The 18046-nt window shown below is 31.2% G+C and overlaps 1 protein-coding gene across 4 annotated transcripts; it reads right to left on the reverse strand.

Moving 5' to 3' along the window:
• Positions 1 to 859: 859 nt before the first annotated feature.
• Positions 860 to 17868, reverse strand: LOC111624636 (nucleolar complex protein 2 homolog). Of its 4 annotated transcripts, none has more exons than XM_023367545.1 (12): positions 17789 to 17868; positions 15943 to 16038; positions 12550 to 12658; positions 8383 to 8558; positions 7489 to 7599; positions 7298 to 7411; positions 4322 to 4510; positions 4092 to 4228; positions 2342 to 2453; positions 2052 to 2267; positions 1080 to 1223; positions 860 to 993 (listed from the first exon to the last, which is right to left on the reverse strand). In XM_023367545.1, the coding sequence occupies exons 2-12, from the start codon at positions 16036 to 16038 to the stop codon at positions 886 to 888; spliced, it is 1512 nt and encodes a 503-aa protein (XP_023223313.1). In that variant the 5' UTR covers positions 17789 to 17868; the 3' UTR covers positions 860 to 885. The 4 variants fall into 4 exon arrangements, with proteins under 4 accessions (XP_023223313.1, XP_023223311.1, XP_023223312.1 ...); XM_023367543.1 differs by having other exon boundaries at positions 17672 to 17868; XM_023367544.1 differs by lacking the exon at positions 17789 to 17868 and adding an exon at positions 16132 to 16299.
• Positions 17869 to 18046: the final 178 nt, after the last annotated feature.

Genomic DNA, 18046 nt, shown 5'->3' on the forward strand with positions numbered 1-18046 from the left:
CCTGACAATTGTCGTGGGTTTGCACCTGGCCAAAGAGCTGACCACCTGAAGTTTTCCGGGTTTTCTTCACTTTGTAACACCTAAATACGGATCCGTTTCCCATAGAAAGTCCTCATGGGAGACACCCCTTGGCAGATCACCCATATATAAAGAAAACAAAGACATCTTAGTGCCATCGAGACAGACCCAAAAGCAATGGAACAGGACATATGATACTTTTTTTTAATCAACGATATATTGATGATATACACGTTTAGATATTGATAAATTTTATTGAATTAATTTTATATTTGCACATCAAATAGTTTTACACAACGTTTGTTGGGTCTGTAAGTTTACACTGGCGCAGTTAAGTAATAAATGCATAACTGAAAACAAACTTAATGTAGTTTTTCTCTGTTTGTATTCTGAATCTATGGGCATTACTCTGCATTGTATTTAACCATTAATACTTATTTACAAGAATGTATTATAAAAATCATTCTTGTATTAACTATTACTTGATTACAATAGAAAATTTTCATTATAATTATTTTCTTTGACCATAAAAAAATCCGTGAGTCATAAGGCCAGTATTTATGGTATAAAAAAAAATGCTGTAATTGGTTTATTATTTAAAACAATTCCTCAAAATCTCCATTAACATAATGAAACATAATTTTTATTGTTCTTAAAGGCATACTATTCAAACCATTTGCAGGAACACTATGAAGATGAATCAGAGTGGTTAGATTGTCAATGGTGCCAAAATATATTGGAATGAAATAATTTTGATAGTATGTAAGAGAAACAAATTCTATACAGATTTTCCAAAAGTATGAAAATTTATTTATACATACTTATACAATTTTTATAATGGTGGTGGACCATATCCAACTATTGAATCTATGAATCTTTATTTTCAACTTTTACAGGTAGTTGAACATTCTTCAAAGTTTCATAAAATTTTACTAATGGAGTTCCTCTTTCTTTCAATTCTCTTTCCCATTGTTTCTAAAAAAAATTAAATAATTTTCTTTTATTTTAACAATATAAAATTTGACACAGTTTTTTTCTTTTTGTTTAGTATTAAGACTTACAATGGCATCAGAATTGGACAAGTCCAAAGGAACAGATTTTCTCCTATCTGTAATTTCTGCAGAATTTTCTTGAATTTTATCAACCAGCTGCTTTAACTTTTTAGAATAATTGGAAATTTTGCAGGTGTTTAAAAAAGATTTAATCTAAAAAAAAATCAACATATTGGTAATACAGTATTGTTACACTCTTATTTTTAATTTGGCGGATATAATTTTTGAACTAAACACTGTCTATTAAAAAAGTTATGTAAATAAGACTACATCTATGACTATTTAATTTTGGGAACAGCCAGAAGTCTGATATACAATTCTGGACTGAGTGTAGAATAACCCTGTAACTTCTTAAGTATTATTGTTTCTCTACTGCAGGAGGATCTTGATTATCATGACATTTGGATGGTTTATCTAGTCTTACTTTATAAATATATCTTTTGAGTGCTTATAAGAATTAGCAGTATATCACCAAGTTAGCTACTTTACCTATTGCAAAATATTTTGTAATCCATTCTCTTTCAATCTTAAAAATTGTCAGCTTGAACTTTTGAATACAGACAGAACAGTTTTAAATATAAATTTAGGTTTATGCTTTTCATCAAATGTTAAATTTAATGCAGTTCTACGGGATTGAATCAAGGAGAAATCAAAACATTTCATGCGCAAAGTATAAAATGGACTGAGCATTTGGAAAAGTAGTGATTACATTGAAAAATTTTTACCTTTTAAAATTGATCACATTATTCTACCTCTTTCAAAACTAATTTTAGGAAATAAAAACCTTATCAATCAACCCACATATAATCTAGCTACTTGAAATAAATTTTAAAGCTTGTAATCCTGTTTTATAATTTTTCATTACTGCATAATGTGTAAAGAGATTTTTATCATTAAGTCTTCAAACTGTAATTGATTATAATTTGCAGAAGTGTAATAAAATTGTAATAATTAAACAAACATTTTTAATAGAATACTTACACGAGCAACAGTTGGTAATACTAACTCTGGAAATCCAATAGTATGAGACTGAGACTGTAAATATTCAAGCATTAATTCATAAACTAATTCAAAAACTGTATCTTTAATGCCATTTTCTAGCAGATGATATCTTGATAGTTTTAAAGCACAGTCAAATTCCATCGGTACCAAATTGCTTGAAGTACGTTTCTTTTTGAAATCCATAATATTCAGTGTCTAAAAAAAGGAAAATGTTTAGTAGTTTACATCTATGAATATACTTAATAAATAATTATTAAAAAAATAATTACCTCACATATATATGGTAAAATAGGAATAAAACTATCTGTAGCCTTAGACAGAAACATCAAACCTTTGACAAGATGAAAACGTACAGGAATATATCTGGGTGTTGGAATCAAACTGTAAACAAAAATTAAGTCAATTGTACAGCTTAATTTCACTACATAATATTTCATANAAGCACAGTCAAATTCCATCGGTACCAAATTGCTTGAAGTACGTTTCTTTTTGAAATCCATAATATTCAGTGTCTAAAAAAAGGAAAATGTTTAGCAGCTTACATCTATGAATATACTTAATAAATAATTATTAAAAAATAATTACCTCACATATATATGGTAAAATAGGAATAAAACTATCTGTAGCCATAGACAGAAACATCAAACCTTTGACAAGATGAAAACGTAGAGGAATATATCTGGGTGTTGGAATCAAACTGTAAACAAAAATTAAGTCAATTGTACAGCTTAATTTCACTACATAATATTTCATATAATAAATAATGACTTTCCTAACATAATAAATTTCACATTATGTTGAACTGAAAATGATATGTCTACATACATTCATTGACAGAAAAGATATGCACCCACATAGAATTGTTCAACTACTGTAATACTTTGTGCACAGCTATGTCTCTGGCAAGTATATAAACAGTGGCGGCCTTAGGGGGTGGCGAGCAGGGCAATCGCCCGGGGGCCTCGCTCTTGGTGGGGCCTCGCACAACAACCAAGTAAAAAAAAGTTGATATTTAAAACTTTTTATTTTATCCTTGGCTATTAGTTATAACAATAAAATAAATTTAATTTATAGTACAGTATATATTAATATTAATAAGTGCCTACTATTTCAATTCACATACTTTGCACAAAGGACAAGGGCCTCGCAAAGTTCTGCCGCCCAGGGCCTCGCAAAGATCAGCCGCCCAGAGCCTCGCAATGGATAAGGCCGCCGCTGCATATAAATGATTACAGTCATAGACTGATTTCATTCTAGGTTATGCCACTAAAGTGCCTTAAAATTGCTATAAAAAAGAGGATCACTATGTTCAGAATTATCAGTATACCACTTGTTTGCAAGTCTTTGATAATGCCTCAATTCTGACATTCTGGTCTGGGGTCCATCTTGTATGACAGTTGATCATTCCTAACAGTACTGTGAGGGATATTAATGGAATGGCAGTATGTTCAGGAAATCATACACCCTTCCATGTGTTGCCTTCCACAACAGGACTACAGTCATTTTCTGGCAAGATAATGCTTAGTCACATACAGCTAAGTTTCCCAGGAGTGTCTATGTCACATTGCCACGTTTCCTTGGCATGCCTAGCCTCCAAATTTTCCACACATTGACATTTGTGGGACCCTATGGGATACTAGCTTTAACCATCTTCAAGTACAAGGGATCTAGAGCACTAGTTGCAAATCTTGCACAGGATAGCACTCAATACTGATATGTCTTCCATGTCTGATTATTCGTTGCATGTATCCAAGCAAGAGGAGGTCTTACAAGATATTAAAGGTTCCTTTAAATAATACTGTTGTTCCACACAAAATTGTCCTCTTGCTACAACATTGTAATCAATTATTACATTCATGCCAATAAAGTTTCATTTGATTCCAATACTTTCTGCTAGGTGTATAACTTTTTTCTCAATGAAAGTATTTTGTAAAAAAAGATCATTTCTAAAATTTAAAATCTATGAAAGTTTCATCCTTGATAGATAATGAAAATTTTATTGGTCAGTAAATTACTTACTTTATTGTTCCAATAGTAATTTGTACTAAAGGACAGATTAAACTTTCTAGATCATTTTGATTTAGTGTTGATAACAAACTCATCCAAAATAATAAGCAATGAATATACCGCCAATTATAAACAGCACGAACAGCTTCCTGTAAAAATTCAATAAATTTAATTTATATGTAATTTAACTTTTGCAAAATCATTGAGTATTTTCAACTGAAAAATTATTATATTTGATTTACCCTTGTCTTTGTCTTGATTGCCGTGTGTAAACGTATACTCAAATGTCGGATGAAGATGGAGCCATGTCGATAAGCTACCGAAAGATTTAAGGAATATAATTCTACCAATGATCTTTTCATAGAATTGATCAAAGGCCACAATGTTTTGCTTGTAAATTTACAGTTTTTTACATACTCTGCATACAATTGCTATAAGAAAAATTACATTTTATTAATAAATGCTCAAACTACAAGTATCCCTCTACAACATGGCATTCCTTCAACACAGTTTTGCTCTAACACAGTTCAAGAACTGGAGACATTCCCATACAAAATGTCATAATTTTTATGTGCAAAAACTGTCATTCAATGTATTCTTTAATTCAAGTAAGCATGCATGTTGTCTCATAAATATATGCCCACAGATTTTAGAACATTAAAATTTTCAATGTTTTTTTGTTCCTTTCATCAATTTTCTTTAATGAGAACTGATTGTACAACTGATTATATTTTTCTCCTTCCTTGTCCTAGCTTCCTATTCTAGCTTTCCTATAAACCAGGCATTGTCATCACTGCCAATAGTGCTCTAAATAAAACTGAAAGACTGTCAGTGTGTCTTGCTTTTATAGTTTAAATTAAAAGTTACTAAATAAAAAGATCAAAATTTTAAAGATGTCTTAGGCAAACCCAAGCAAATGAATATATCAGATTTTATGGAAAAATGTAGAGAAAAATCAAGATGTTGTTGATACTTCACATTATGGTCAATAGGAAAACTTTTGATGTTATTTTGCCAAAAAGAAAATGTCCTTATTTAATGGTGTATAGCAGTAAAGTAAAAAATAAATATTAACATGTAATACTTTTGTTGTAATTATTAAAGCAATCAATAATTAACTAACAAACTTATGTAATGAAAAATCAACATAATGATGACCAAACTATTAATATTTATTGTGGCATTGTCATAATGTTTAATTTTTAATCACCGTTTAGCTTAAATAACCAGGCAATAAGCTTTTCGTACGTGATCTTGGTTTCATTAGTATCATTCCCCTGTACATCATACTTTTCCCAATAACAATAGAGTCATGCTGGTTGTCTAACTCCATTCTTGAAAAATTTTTTAATTAAAACCATGTGATTTCTGATCCAGACAGGAAGTGTGCTAATTTCATGCCAGAATTTGAAAAAATAATGCAACTATGTATGTAAATTTATTTGATGAATTCAGATGATTTGTTCAAAAAATTGTTGCAGTCAGCTAACAAGCTTTAATCCCAACAAAATGCATATCATATGAACCATGTGTGACAAATACATAGTTCAAATTATACATAAGAATTAAATTATTATAATATTCGTTTATTATCATTAAATTTACTATTGATATATTGCAAATAGTCAAGCTTTTGTACATAATTTAGTAATATTTATAGTCTGTCAGTGTGCTTATAATGCATGCACACAAGCACATACATATATAAACAAATCAGCAATAGTTTTTGTATTACTATTGTGGCCGCCAGCGCCAGAGATCCTGAACACTGTCTGGCAACACTTGCCAAGATCACGAACTCTGTCTGGCAACACTTGCCAAGATCACGAACTCTGTCTGGCAACACTTGCCAACAAGAGTGGCTGGCAACGTCAAAAAAGAAAAGGCGCGAAAGTTCGTTGGATTTTGTCCGGGTGTTGCCCGAGGATGTCTGTGACAGTTCTAACCTTTTCTAATAAAGTTCTTTTTTGTTACTGTTCGTGTTTGCCTGCTTAATGTTAGATCTAAACATCAGTAGGATTGAATNACAAATCAGCAATAGTTTTTGTATTACTATAAATATTTTCTGCACTGTTCATTAATATCAGTTTATAATAATAATAATAATAATAAAACTGCTTTTTCATCTAAATAGTATGTTTCAGGATAAAAAAAAAACCTTATATTCTCATTTACAATGCCAAATATACTATACAGAAGAAATTGCACTGTGTTTTGGCATTAAATTTATTTGTTTGGTAAATTAAATATATGCAAGTACTTTCAACATTTCAAAATGTCTTCCTTTTGTTAAATTCCTGTCAGATGTTTACTCATCCATTTAATTTACTATTGAGAAAGAACAAGACAGAAAAGTCACATGTTTACATCTAGCCTCAAATAGAACCACCACTCATCTGGCTTACACTGTACACAACAAGTTCAACTCAGCTCCTTATATTATACCAGTTTCTTCCTTTCAATCTCCTATGTAAACATGGCTATGTTTGTTCTCAATCACAGGGCATACTTGTACCCCTCTTCTCCAGTATTGATACAAAATGAACTGCAAATAGTAGCTATCACTGTATGCAATCAGGGTTTATTTATTCTTTAGTCACATTTTATATATCAATAACACTTTCTGTATTAATTTGTTTTAAATTTATTTAAATTTAAAACAAATTAAATTTTTATCACACACATGTGAAAGCTAACACATGTTTATGTTAAAAAATGTTCTGATGTTTGCATAATGTAAAGAGATTTCAAAATCAATATTCAAATTTTATATATTCTTTTTTCACCCGAGTAAGACATTTTGAAATGGTGAAAGTACTTGCATGTATTTAATCATGAAATAAATAAATTTAATGCCAAAAAATAGTACAGTTTCTTCCATATATTTCAGGATGTACCAAAATTTGAAATTTGGAAACTGTTTTAGCAATAGATTTAATTAGAATGGAATAATTATGCAGTATTAAACTGTGTTCTTATGTCTTAAACATCCAACAGATGAGAAGTGTTAAAACCACAAGTTGTAAAAATGAATTTCTCCTATTTGACACCATCACAGAATTTTTAACTTAAATTATTAATATATTAAATAAATGATAATCCAAATTATGTAAATAAAACTGTTATATTAGTTAGTTATTTAATTACTATTAAATAAAATATAATCTTAAAAAATAGTTTCATATATCATAAATTATTAACTACATTTTATTCTTTACCTGTAAAGTATAACCTAAGTACTCCGAAGGTAACGACCTAGCAGTGCGGACGATACAGAGAGAGCAGAGAGTTCTCACACTCTCTTCATCATTACTCCAGAACTTAATGAGTGCCTATTTAAATAATTTTACATTATTGAAGTATTATAAAGCAATGTATAATACAGATTCTTAACAATTTTCAAACTTACCGTAATTAAACTTCTTGAAATTTGAACAAATATTAAATAAAATGGAATAAGATGTAAAATATGTTTCAACAGGGTGGTAATGGTTGCTGGTTCAGAAACAGTAGCTGAAAACTATTTTAAAAATTTTGTTCTATTAGTAAATTAACTAAAAATTATTACATAATTTACAATAAAACACCAACAAAAATGACATTTACATCTTTATCTTACACGATATCTATCTGAATGAATATTTTATTTGATTTCAAGTGTTTCCGAAGAATATTACTATCACTATTATACTGATTCAAGAATAATTTTTATATAGAAAATATACCAATAAAAGTAACTAAACAAAAATTGTTTTATTTTATAGAATCATCTTTTACTTTGGTTAGTAGTATTTTATAGGTTGATTACCAAAACGATTTACAGGAATCTTGAAAAATTAGGAACACATTGTTCAACAGAGGTTAATGTAATTTTATATAAATGATTGATTGAAGATTAAACTAATAAGAAATTATTGCATTCTCGGTAGTGAAGAGTGAAAACAAAGCTTAAAATAAGATATAAAATTTAATGTTGAACTTATTCGTACAGAATAAATAAGTGAACATGAAACAATAAATTCTAATTTTCTTTCATAGAATTTATCAAACGAAAAGAGAAAAATATATATCAAACAATTTTGAAAAATAACAGGTTTTATGTACATTAAGATTCTCATAAAGTCATTTATATTGTAATGAAAATTTCTTTATGATTTTTAATATTCAGATGATATAAAAAGAGAGAAACAATAATTACTAAATAACAATGCTTTGTCCAAATTAAAATTTTGGTTCTAAATTCAAATGAAAACTTAATCAAAAATGTAAAAATGTAAATTTATAGATATATAATAATACATACCATAGTAATATCAATTAAATATGATTGCACAGAACTAGAAATTTTCTTCCAAGATTCACATTCAGAAGGATTCACTTGATTTTCATTTTCTGACATTTCTGGTTTTGGCAATTTTAAAAACTTATGCAAGGCAGGCACTAGTTCAGTGTGACATAAACATACAATTCCATCGACTGCTGTAAATAAATATATCACATGCTCAGATAATCTGTAATTCAGAAATATATGGTTTTTTTTATTTTTATACGAGGGTCATCCAGAAAGTAACGACTGTTTGGTTTTAATAAATGAAGGAAATATATTTTATTAACAAAAACATCACATACAAAATTGAAGCTTAATTTTTTCTCTACATAATCACCGTCATTATTTAAGCATTTGTCATATATATCCACAAGCTTTAGAATCCCCGTGTCATAGTAGGCTGCCGCCAGTCCATTAAGCCAGTTGTTTACAGCATTCTTCACCTCATCATCACTTCCTGCACAGGAACTCTTTGAGCTTCATGAAAAGGCTAAAATCGCACTGAGCAAGGTCTGGACTGTAGGGTGGATGATCAAAAATTTTCCATTTAAATCGATCCAGCAAGACTGTTGTTGCAGCAGCAGTGTGAGGGCGGGCATTGTCGTGAAAAAGCACAATACCGCGAGAAAGCATTCTGTGCCTATGATTTTGGATTGCTTGCCATAGTTTTCTTAGGGTGTCACAATATCAATCTGCATTGATCATAGTGCCTTTTGACATGAAATCCACCAAGAGAACACCCTTAAGATCCTAAAAAACTGTCGCCATAAGTTTTCGTGCTGACAGAGTTTGTTTGAATTTTTGCAGTTTTTTTGGGTGATGAAAGATGATGCCACTCGAGTGATTGGCACTTGGTATCTGGGGTGAAGTGAGACACCCATGTCTCATCGCCAGTAACAATTTGATCAAGAAAGGCATTTCCATCTGCATGATACCGCATCAAAAATGTCAGTGCTGCACCCATTGTCTGTGTTCTGTGCTGGTCACTTAGTTGCCGAGGTACCCATCGTGCACAAATTTTGTTATAGCCAAGATGTTCAGAGACAATTTCACCAAGCAAAGAACAAGAAATTTTAGGGAAAGAAACGTGTAACTTGTCCAAGGTACGCGCTGTCTTGCACAATTTTGTTCTTCACTGGATTGTTCAAATCATATGTGATAAGTGACAGATGTCTGGGTCGAGTTTCGTCATGCACATTTGTTCATCCATTGTTAAACATTTCACACCACTTTCTCACCACTTTAGTTGGTGAGAATGTTAAACATTCTCACCAACTAAAGGAAGTGTATCACCATACACTTCCTTTAGTTGACAGTAAATTTCTGCAGGTTTCAACTTCTGAGCATTCAAAAATTGAATAACGCCTCTGATCTCACAGTTGGCGGGACTTTGTATCACACTATTCATTGTTGACAATCACAGAATGCACAATAACTTGTTTCGACTAGCACTCACAACACTGAGAAAAGATGTCAAGGAAACTATTCGACCTTGGATAGTAGCCTGAGATCAAACTGCACAGCCGGAATGTGCAATAGGTTGTTACTTTCTGGATGACCCTCGTAGATATTAAGAAGACATTTTATTATATTCATTACAAATTCAGTCAGGCTAATGCTGAGAAGTAGCACTCAACACATCCAGCCTGATCTATCTTGAAACATTCTTAAATTTATTTGAATTTGGATCATTAATAGTAGTAGATGCATCTTTAACTGCCTCCACCTTCTAGTCATCAATACAGTATACAATACTATGAAAATTTTAAAATTTTTAACACTCACACTGAAAACATTATTTCTTAATATATTATTGACATGTTATGTATCTATCTGCAAGTGTACAGAAGAAATGTAACCTAAAACCATAAAATATTTTACATTCCAGTTTTGTTAGATGCAAAAAATAATCATCATTATGCCAAAATGAATTTATTCACTAACATTTTTAATATCACTTTATTAAATAGTACTGCTGTATATTACAAAATTTTCATATTTAATAGTTATTATTTAAACATAAGCCAAATATTTCAGATATCTTTCTACAATTTCTTAACCTTAATTTAACCTGCAATCACTTGTTCTTATTGTTTAGTGTGTACGGCAAAAGCAGTATTCCACATTTATTTTTCATGCACAATTGCACTACATGTGATTTCTATACCTCAGATTTAATGATATTTAAAAATTCTCTAATGTGCCTTCTGCATATACCAAATTTAAATATTATAAGTAGTTAAGTTTACAAGGTATTGTTTTGTTTACACAACAATGTCTTTTCAAAAGCTGCTTTAGAGAGACCTTGAAAGCGTGTACTGTACTAATGTGAAATTAAAGCACCAACTAATACTTGTAATTCAGTTAATATGAACCAGTTTATTGTAAGAACAAACATTTTCAACTGTCTTTAATGTTACGTTCAAAACATTTATTTTGAACTTAACATTAAAGACAGTTAAACATTAAAGTTCAAAACAAATGTTTTGAACGTAACATTAAAGACAGTTGTTTTTACAATTAATTGAAAACAAAACAATTAATTGAAATACAAAACTGAAAACATTTGTTTTTACAATAAATTGGTTCATAATAACCAGATTATATGTCTTAGTTGGTACTTTTAATGTATCGCAATGGTTTTGTAGTATCTTTGAATATGAAATGAATTCAGCTGGAAATGACTGACAGGAAGGCTCAGAAAGACTAGCTAGTAATTTTTCTGTATTTATGAGGCATGAAATAAAGGCAAAAACATTTAATTGTTGAAAGTCATATATTGTCCTAGCCTATCTTATGGAAACAAGCAATTAAAGTTACAGTATCTCAGACCACACTGGTCATTATGTGATACATAGCCGACAAACACTGATAATGTCATTAGATGTGTATCAGATGCATATCTGATACACATCTAATGACATTATGGCATATCTGATGTGTATCAGATGCATATCTGATACACATCTACTTTTTTTTGATAATTACAAGAGACCTCCATAACATTATTTTTGATATCAGTTCACCAAAAATGATGTAAAATCAGAAAATTGCTGTGCATGCATGCATACATGTGAAAAAAAGGTATATCAGATGCACTTGAAAGGTAGCAAATTTCAGCATCTGCAATAAGTGGAAAAATTTCTCAGACAAACTTTAACACAGTTGGATAGCATGTTGCATAAAGATATGATGGAAACACAGTTAAGTAAATTAATCTGGTGAAAAATGCCTCTGAAAAAAATTAGCAGGTATGGAAAATCACCACTATTGCATGTGGTCATGGATTAATACTGTAACACAGTACTAGAAATACATGATTCTGCCAACTTTTGTTAAATTTAATTAGAAATAATATGATTGATTAATACAATAATTTAAGTCATTTGAAAGAAAAAAATAGAGGCAGTAATCTGAATAGTATAGTTGATAACACACTTGTTTGCTTTCTAGGAATTGTGTGGCTTGATTCCCATGTTAGATCTACTTTTTCTTTTAGATGTCTCAAAAAATGAATTAATTAAACTTATGCACCTAGTCATGAAGATAAAACTGTTTATAATTATTAGATGTAATATGAGATGTCAACATTATTTACTTGTAATTCTAAATTATAATAATGACTGAATTTAAACCATAAAATTATAGCCTAAATGAGCAATTATTTATTGTGATGTCATTACAATGACAAGTTGCAATTTTTAAATCATGTTTTATTTATTGATAATTTAAATTAAAAAATTAATTGGGGTATCCAGTCTCATATGTGATCTCTGTTTTGGGTAGTGTCTTGCCCGATACATCATACTTCTCCTGATAACAATCGAGTCATACTGGTCATCTACATAATTCCATTCTTAAAAAAATTTTTGAGCTGAAATCACTGATTAACTATGTATGACCTTCCAGTCTAGACTGGAAGGTCATACACAGTTAATCAGTGACTCCAGCCCCTAAGCTTTCTATATTTGATCACAATTCTATTTAACACTGAAATCAATGAAGAACAGACAGACAACAGTGGAATGTATAGGTCTGCAATTTAAAAATTGCACCTCAAAAGTCAGTGATGTTTCATTTAGGTATATGTTAGACTTTTGATTCTTTATACTTATGCATATATTTGCAATTTATTCACATTACCTGCATCGTCATCTATTTTATAATCTGTCATTTCTTCTCCACCTGCTCGTTGCACTGCAGCTTTAAACCCAGAAATAACTTTTCTTATTGTACTAGCATCATGCTTTTCCTATTAAAAGTTAAAACAGATATACATTTACATCAACATAACACCACTTTCAGTTTTTACTTATTTTTTCTTAAAAATATATTCAAATTTGAAAACAAAGGTTTAGTCTTCATATTCATTAAATTAATATTTATAATAAGTAGAAATATTTTTTATTTTTTTACATAATTTAAAGAAACAGAAATCATCTGCGAAGTTTAATTTTCTAAATCTGAAGAGTTATTTTTCATAAACAAAGAAATAAAAGTCTCAACAGCCAACAGAACTATCTTGCCTGGGAGGGAAAGAAATGGGGCTTTCCAGGTCATTAACAAGTAAAATCCCCACAACTCAAGAGTACAAATTGATTCATAGAATGTGCAAACTATGTAACAAAATGGAAAGCTTGAAAACTTGAAAGTGGAAATGCAGATTAAAAGCCTTGAATCAGTGAGTTAATGTGAGACTCAATAGGAAGGGTCAGGAGAATTCTCTAGTGATGATGAGATTATTTGGAAGAAACAAAGAAACGAATGGTATGGCAATAGTCCTTGGAAAGTAGGTTAAAAACTTCTTGATAGAAACAGATTTGATTGGTGACAGAATAATGATGGTGAAACTGAAGGCAAAACCTAGCAATATTGCACTAATATGAGTGTACATGTCAACAAGTACTCATCTAGATGAGAAGGTAGAAAAAATATATACATAAATGCAGAACATTATGAATAGAGAAAGGAAGAATTGTAATAATGGGTGAAGAAGAAAGCAAAGGAAAGGTAATAAGTGACTTTGGTTATGGAATATGGAATGAGAGAGGTGAAATTCTTATCAATTTTTGTAATGATTGGGAGTTGTGACAGCAGCAAATACATGGTTCAAGAATCATGTGAGGAAGATAGACATGATGATAGAGACAAGTTCAAGGTAGATTACATACTAATAGAATAGAGACATAGGAACAACATCAAGAAAACATCTGCATATCCTAAAGAAGACATATAAACAGACTAATAGTTATTGCTAAACTACAGGTATGTTTAAAAAGGATGAGACCACCTACTGTTCAGAAGAGATGGAATATAGATGAACAAGGAGGAAAAACTACAGAGAACTAAATAAGCCCTGAGAAGAGTAATGGACAAAGCAAGAAAGGATTGGTTAAAAAGCAAATGTGAAGAAATTGAGCATTTGGAGACAAACAGTAAATATAATGTGGAGTAAAACTGAATAAAAAATTCATGCTGTTTAAAAATGAGGATAGGAAGCCTGAGATGATTAAATCTAAGCATGGTGAGAGGTTGATGAGGAAAGAGGAAATTATCTCAAGGTGGAGTGAATATGTAAAGGATCTTTATACACAATAGGAAGTGATAGAATGAGACATAGAAGGAAGAGAATGTACATGATGAAAAAGGTCTTCCTATACGATGGAAGAAGTGGAAAAAGCTCTTGGAAAAATGAAGGTTGGGTAGGCTGTGGGAACAAATGGAATACCAGAGGATTTCGTGAAATGTCTAAAAGAAAGAGGAATGTCCTTGCTGCTCTTGCTGTATAACAAGACACATGAAACAGGAGAATCACCAAAAGAATTCCCGGACTTGATAATGATCCACTTAGAGAAAAAACCAGGTATTACAAAATGTGGAGACTTTAGGACAATCAGTTTAATTTCACATGCAGCAAAAATATTTATAAGAGTGATTAATAAAAGACTGGAAGATAGGATAGATGAATTTCTGGGTGAAGAACAATTTCGTTTTAGAAGAGGCAGAGGAATGAGGAATGCTCTGGACTAGTAAGAATGATCAGTGAAAGACTCTTAGAAAGGGATAAAGCATTTTGCATATACTTTATTAATTCTGAGAAAGCATTTGACTGAGTGAGCTGGAATAAACTTATAACAATGCTAAAAGAAATATGAATTAAGTGGGAAGAAAGAAGATTGATATGAAATCTATCATGTGTGGTTGTGAGAATAAAGAGGAAAGAATCTGAAAGAGTGATGATTGACAGAGGAGTCAGACAAGGTTGCTGCCTCTCATCTATCTTGTTCAATTTGTATATGGAAATGATGAGGGGTGAAGCTGAGATGATGTAGGAAGGTGTAAAAATTGAAAGAAAAGAAGATAGAAAATGAAAAGTGTATGGTATGTAGACAATATGACAATACTGGCTGAAGAACAAGATTTGAAAGAAGTGGTGAGGAAGCTTGAGGAAATGTGCAAAACCACGACATGAAAATAAATGCAAAAAAAAAAAACAAAAGTATTAAGTGTAGGAAGAAAGGAAGACAGATGGCTGGTGTTGAAGGGGAGAGAGTGTGTTCTGTTTCAGATATATCAGCCACATTCTCACAGCAGACTGGAGATGTAAAAAAGCTTGGATGAGAATGGGAATTACAGACAAATTTTATGACAATGAGAACAATATTTTGTGGGACTTTGGATTTGAGTTTGAGAAAAAGACTAGCAAAGTGTTTTATGTGTGGAGTGTGTTCTTGTACAGAGCAGAGACTTGGACATTGAGAAAAGTAGAAAAGAAACTGGAAGTATTTAAGATCTAATATAGCAAAAAATACTCAAAATTAAATGGACAAATAAAGTGTGCAATGAAGAAGTTCTCAGAAGAATTAATGAGGAAAGAAGCTAGCTAAATACAATAAGGGAAAGAAGGCCAATTGGATAAGACTTATTGAGAGGTTCAATATAAGGAATTATAGAAGGATGAGAAGGGAAAAAAAGAAAAGGAAGAAGAAGGAAGATGCTGGATGACTTAATGGATAGCATTGGATATAAGAGAATGAAAACCTTGGTGTGGAACAGAGAAAAATGGTGGCAGAGTGGACATAGCTGAAGAACCTGCTGTTTTTGAAGCAGAGAGCCAATGATGATGAATTTACTATGAAGAAGTAATGTTCATCATTAAAATATTTATGAAATAATTATTTTTAAAAATTTAATATATAGAAATATATGAAGTAAAGGATGTATTTTTAAACTCATTAATGAGTCAATGTGATTAACATCTCAAAAGTTACTAATCAAATTGTATTGTTATAATTGGAACATTTCATTGATATAAAAAATTATTTAATAAAGTAATACAAGAATTCAAAACAAACTTTTAAAAAATAAGTTTTGAGTTTCTATTAGGGAAATTGGTCAATTGTTTCTTATTACTTTCAATATATCCCAATAAACAGAGATTTATTCAAATAATATTTTGCTTTTATGTTACTTGTTATAAAAATATTGTACAATATGTATTGAGAAATCTTTTTTCCTAAGTAAATGTGTTATTACCTTTAGTTCTGTTTTCCATTGTTTTACAAGTTTCTTGTTTATTTTTTTATTTTCTATGGAATTACTTTCCTCATTGTTAAAGTCTTCTGTCTCCATCTAAATAACAAAATGTAATTAATTTATAAACTGTTCTGTAAGTGAACTTTTAAACTTTAAAATATAAGTAATCAATTCCAACCTTCGACATACCAGTAAGTTGTTTTCTGTATTCTTTCTAAACACATGCCACTGTCTAATTTCTCTAATTTAATTATACTGATAGTTATTATTTAGGAAAAACTGTAAATTCTTTTCATTACGCATTTTCTTTGAACTTTTTAAGATACATATTCAATAGACGATTCCAAAACACATCGAATATTTTGTTCTCTACCCGTATAGAAACGCTATAAACAAAAAACCGCGGGACTACTTCTCGACTCTTCACCGCCCTGGTTGCCATTGCTTGAGCTCGTTTCCGTCGTGGAGTAACACGTTGGAGGCGTACGCGTACGAATCGTGTGACGTGACAATTTTTTTAACGTCACTCAAGTCACCCACGTGACATCTCTGACGTATTTTCCCGAGATACCGTTTTTTTTTGTAAAATACAATAAATTACGATATTACCGGATACATAACTAATGCAATGTTTAACAAACTGTGGTTTCCGGTCTCTTCGGTGTCCGAAAAGTTCTCGGAAATACATCAGAGATGTCACCCGGCTGAGGAGTGTGACGTTTATAAATAGTCACGTGGAAGAAAGTTACGAAAGCGATTTGCTGTACAGTATTCGGAATTATTGCTTTTATGACGTCATTTATAGTCTAAGAGACTAATAAAAATCGATCCATTGATTTGTCTGCTTTGTAGTTACCGAGTAGGTGTAATTTTTCAAATATATTTGCTTCTTTTAATAAATGATTTATTAAAAACCACCACAAAGCTGTTAAGATCATAAATGACGTCATAAATATGAGAAAACCGAATGTCTTCCCACAGTTTAAAGTGCTAGGTAAATCGCCTTTGTAATACGATCTTCGAACTTCAGCCATTTTAACTTTCTTTATCGTTACTATTGTACTCTCCACTGTTCTTGTGGAATGAATAAATAACTCGGGAAAAGTTTATGGTTTCTTTATACAGTACCATAAGCCAAATTCCAACAATAACTCATTAACAATGATTGTCAACGTAACCAGATTCGTCTTCTCTTACATATAAAGACTATTGTTCATGTTTTTACAAGATATCCTCCTCCCCTTATCGTATTTTCGGCCAATCCTTGTTCGATGACTACGGTCAAAATTTGTCACGTGAGAATATTTGAATCGATTCTTTGTTTCAATTTTAAAATATTTCGTACGTAATTAATTGTTCAAGAATATCGAAGGGGGAGACATTGTGTTTTCGTAGAGTTGTTATGGATGACAACGTCCACTATTTAGAGGTAAATACAATAGATGCCCTATTTGAAGGGTCTTGGAATTGTAAAAATGTCCGTTAATGTAGGTTTCACTGTATTATTAAAAGACAATATGACACTCCAAATAATACTGTTGGAATATAACAGAACTGTAGAATGCCTGTACGAGCAAAAAAGTCAAAGGAACCATACCTCTACACGCGAACTTTCGTTTCCAAACCATTGGTGGAACTCACGATCGCCATCTTGCTGCTACTGGCCCCTATTACGGCGACCAGTGCCAATAACATACATAATAAAAGCATTACCTTCTATTCTACTTACCGAAAACAGTTTTTAACTCGAACCAGTATTGCTGTTTATTCTCACAAAGAATCAAATGGGGTAGACGGAAAGACAGAAAAACTTATGACTCTAGAAATAATGAATGCAGGTACCAACCTAGTCTGGATCCCAGAATACAGCTCGTTATGAACAAATTACGATGTTGATCTGGAGCCGTATTCTGGTCACTGTCTCTGTTCTCCCATCTCTCGCAAACCGGTCGCTGATTGGCTAATCCAAATGATTAGCCAATCAGCGACCGGCTTGTTAGAGACGAGGGACCAGAGACAGTGACCAGATTATGGCGCCAGGTTAGCGGAAGTAAGTTCTGTTAGGATTAAGGTCTTTTCTCATGAACAAAGAAGTTTAATTAAT

This window comes from Centruroides sculpturatus, unplaced genomic scaffold, assembly GCF_000671375.1.
Source record: "Centruroides sculpturatus isolate CEXI.00-Female unplaced genomic scaffold, Cexi_2.0 scaffold56, whole genome shotgun sequence".
Taxonomy (NCBI): domain Eukaryota; kingdom Metazoa; phylum Arthropoda; class Arachnida; order Scorpiones; family Buthidae; genus Centruroides; species Centruroides sculpturatus.